General features: G+C 35.8%; 1 protein-coding gene and 1 long non-coding RNA gene across 10 annotated transcripts in view; one reads left to right on the plus strand and one right to left on the minus strand.

Annotated features, from left to right (window-relative positions):
* The window catches only part of LOC107552173 (uncharacterized), a 19,515-nt gene extending 17,174 nt beyond the window's left edge, over positions 1 to 2,341 (minus strand). Inside the window, exons 1-2 of the long non-coding RNA XR_001604840.1 lie at positions 2,331 to 2,341; positions 612 to 613 (exon numbers count right to left, since the gene is read on the minus strand). This is a non-coding gene — a long non-coding RNA (uncharacterized lncRNA). The remainder of the gene's footprint in view (positions 1 to 611; positions 614 to 2,330) is intronic.
* LOC107552172 (uncharacterized) overlaps positions 1 to 2,981 on the plus strand; it is a 33,406-nt gene that overhangs the window by 21,483 nt on the left and 8,942 nt on the right. For 2 of the 9 annotated variants that reach the window (XM_016234001.1, XM_016234003.1), the window contains exons 5-7: positions 1,819 to 1,860; positions 1,962 to 1,982; positions 2,148 to 2,189. The exons of 1 other annotated variant lie outside the window; for it this stretch is intronic. In XM_016234001.1, the coding sequence (XP_016089487.1) occupies positions 1,819 to 1,860; positions 1,962 to 1,982; positions 2,148 to 2,189 (105 nt within the window). The remainder of the gene's footprint in view (positions 1 to 1,818; positions 1,861 to 1,961; positions 1,983 to 2,147; positions 2,190 to 2,981) is intronic. 6 more of the 9 variants (XM_016234004.1, XM_016234007.1, XM_016234005.1 and 3 more) reach the window with 4 other exon arrangements.

Genomic DNA, 2,981 nt, shown 5'->3' on the forward strand with positions numbered 1-2,981 from the left:
CCCCCCCAAAAGCCATAAACCAGTGGTTCTCAACCCCTTCACGAATTCAAATGCAGCCCACCATGCTGAACACAATTTAGAAAATAACTTTCAGTTTTACAATTCATTTTATTTTTTACATTAATTTAAAAATGTACTAAACAAATATAAGCTTAAATGTTTTTATGTAAAATAATTTTGTTTTTCATATATTATTTTCAGACATGAGCAGACCTGTACTCACGTAGCCTAATTAACATTACGCATTTAACAAACACTTACAAGTGCGCACTTTGGCAGAATTCAATTCAAATAGTCATCAGCAGCTATTAGTTCGGTAAAATTGAGCATCAGAATGGATACATTTGTTATTAAGGGAGAAAAACTAAATGTGGAAAATGCCAGCGAAGGAACGCATACAAACAAGAGTAGTCGCAGCAGTGAAGGTAGGCGAGTGCTGGACTTTCGGCATCAACTTTCAGTTTGCCCCGCCACTCACTTGAAGATGTTCAGGCTAGAGCCCTGCACGGGCCTCAAATATATGACGTTCAGGCCCTAGCCCGGCCCTTGTCCGACAACTTATCAGAATTACCGGGCCGAGCCCATCTTTTTTTTCCCCCTTCTCCCAAAACAGCTTATACTACGGTTTCAGCTATATTAAAATAGCTCAGTTTTGTATGTAATGGCAAAGTGATTATATTTCGTTTCGTATTTTTAAAGGGGTCATATGATGCTATTTTAAAGATCATTATTTTGTGTATTTGGTGTAACAGAATATGTTGATATGCTTTAATGTTCAAAAACACATTATTTTTCAAATACTGTACATTATTGTAGGTCCTCTATGCCCCGCCTCTCTCAAACACGTCGTTGATGTGACCCTGTTCCCCTCACATACACACACACACAACGCGTTACTCTGCGCTGCACAAAACTCCGCATTTGAACAGTCAATAGCAAATACTTAAACTTATAACAAAACATACTTACAGTCGCTGATTCAGAAGCTCCAGATTGTCATTGCAAAGTCGGAATTTACCCTTTTTTTTTTTTTTTTTAAAAAAAAGAATGCACACCTGGCCAGCTTAGGCGTGGTTGACTCTTAACTTTTATAAAGAATATCTCTTTGGATTTGAGACTTTAGTCTTTGTAACTTTACAGATCTTCTTTACGCACCAAGAGCTTGTAACACTCCAAAGAGAAAGGAAAACTTGAAATCGCATCATATGACCCCTTTAAGTTAATTTAGAAAAACGTTTGGACGTTTTTTTGGTCGTTAAATATAAGTTTTTGTTTTTTAAAGCAACGACCAAGCGGCCAGCAGCAGACAGTGAGCTGATCATAGCCTATGTTTGATCAATTTAGCCTTCTCAAATCATCACAACTTACCTAAAATAAAATCTATAGATATAAAACAGTTCGAGCATATAACAATGTTTTAGCGTTAAACCTAGATAAATGTGCGCCATATCCAATAGTTTGTGCGGAGAGTAGAACTTTGCAGGACATGGTGGCGCCAGCGTGATCACTTGCATTTTTTTCAGTGGATACGCCGTAATTTTTACTCATAAAGGTAAGAGTAATACAACCGTAAAGGGTCTACTTTTATTTGTGTGCACTCACAATATCAACAAAATGTTGTGCTTTTATAAAATATATATAACAGTATAGACATTATATTTAACATAATAAATTAAGTGAATACAGTTTTCTTATTTGAGGTTTCCTTGTAAGAGTGTAATGGCAGTAATACAGTGGTATAATAGTATGGGTTTGTTATTTCATGCTCATATATTCAGCTGTTCAGTGTACTGTGTGTCTGTCTTTGTTTTATTGAAGCTCAAACCCCCTACAGGAGGAATGTGTATTACCAGACACAGAGTAAGTCAGCAGATTTGCACTGATGCATAATGTTGGCTATAATGTTATGATGCATAATGTCTTTTTATTATTTTTTTATTTTTTTTTAAATATATTACTAGCACCATATTGGTACACAAGAGGTATGTTTCATTTCCTTCTTATTAGTTACCATTTAGTTTAAAGATTTAGTTTTCCTAAATTGCAGTAGTAAGTGTGCAGATGATTATATTCTATATATACACATGCATACACATATATGCTGTTCAAAGCCATGTTTCTCTCTTTGTTTTACCATTTTATTTAAGCTCAAACACCCTACAGGAGGAAAGTGTATTACCAGACACAGAGTAAGTTAGAAGATTTGCACCAGTGTTTCCCCTGCCATTATATTAGGGGGGCAGCCCCCGCCCCCCCCCCTTGAAGGTCAAGTTAATTTTATTTTATTTTATTTTACCTATAGCGCCTAGGGGTGGAACGGATAAACTTACTCACAAATCGGTTTGTATCACGGTTTTAGAGTCACCGTTTCGGTATGGTTCGGTATGTGCTATGTTTAGGGAAAAACTATACTGTCAAATAAAAATAAAGAAAATAAGAATAATCTAACTACACGCAACAGCACAAATAATACAATAGAGTAAAGATACAAATAAAATAAACAGTGCTTTTCAGGTTTTTTAGGTAGATCTAACATTAGTTTTTAGGTACAGAAATTGAATAAAATAATGAAATGTAAAACAGCATTGCATATTTGACTGTATAAATTAAAGATTAATCTTTATTAAAGTTACAAAAGCTATTCAATCAAGAGCAGTGAGTGATTTCTTTGTTGTTGCTGTTTGATTAATTTTAAGAAAGTGCTGTCATTTTAAGAGAATGCACTGATCCAGTACGTTCAGCTGGCTATGTCTGCTATAGGATACTTACCAAGACGGGCATTTTGACATAATGTTTGTGTGAATTTGTCCATTTAAACACAATACTTCAGAGAGAGCTTAATATTTGAGCGCGTTCTGAGGCGCGGGTTTGCAGGCTTCGGATGAGCGCACGCACAAATCTTCTCACTGCACGCGCGAGCTCGCGTCCTCTGGCTCTTAAATGTTTAAACTGGCAAAGCTTACATGAGTTTAGTTTAAACA

The sequence above is a fragment of the Sinocyclocheilus grahami genome, unplaced genomic scaffold (assembly GCF_001515645.1).
Source record: "Sinocyclocheilus grahami isolate Dianchi unplaced genomic scaffold, SAMN03320097.WGS_v1.1 scaffold442.1, whole genome shotgun sequence".
NCBI lineage: Eukaryota > Metazoa > Chordata > Actinopteri > Cypriniformes > Cyprinidae > Sinocyclocheilus > Sinocyclocheilus grahami.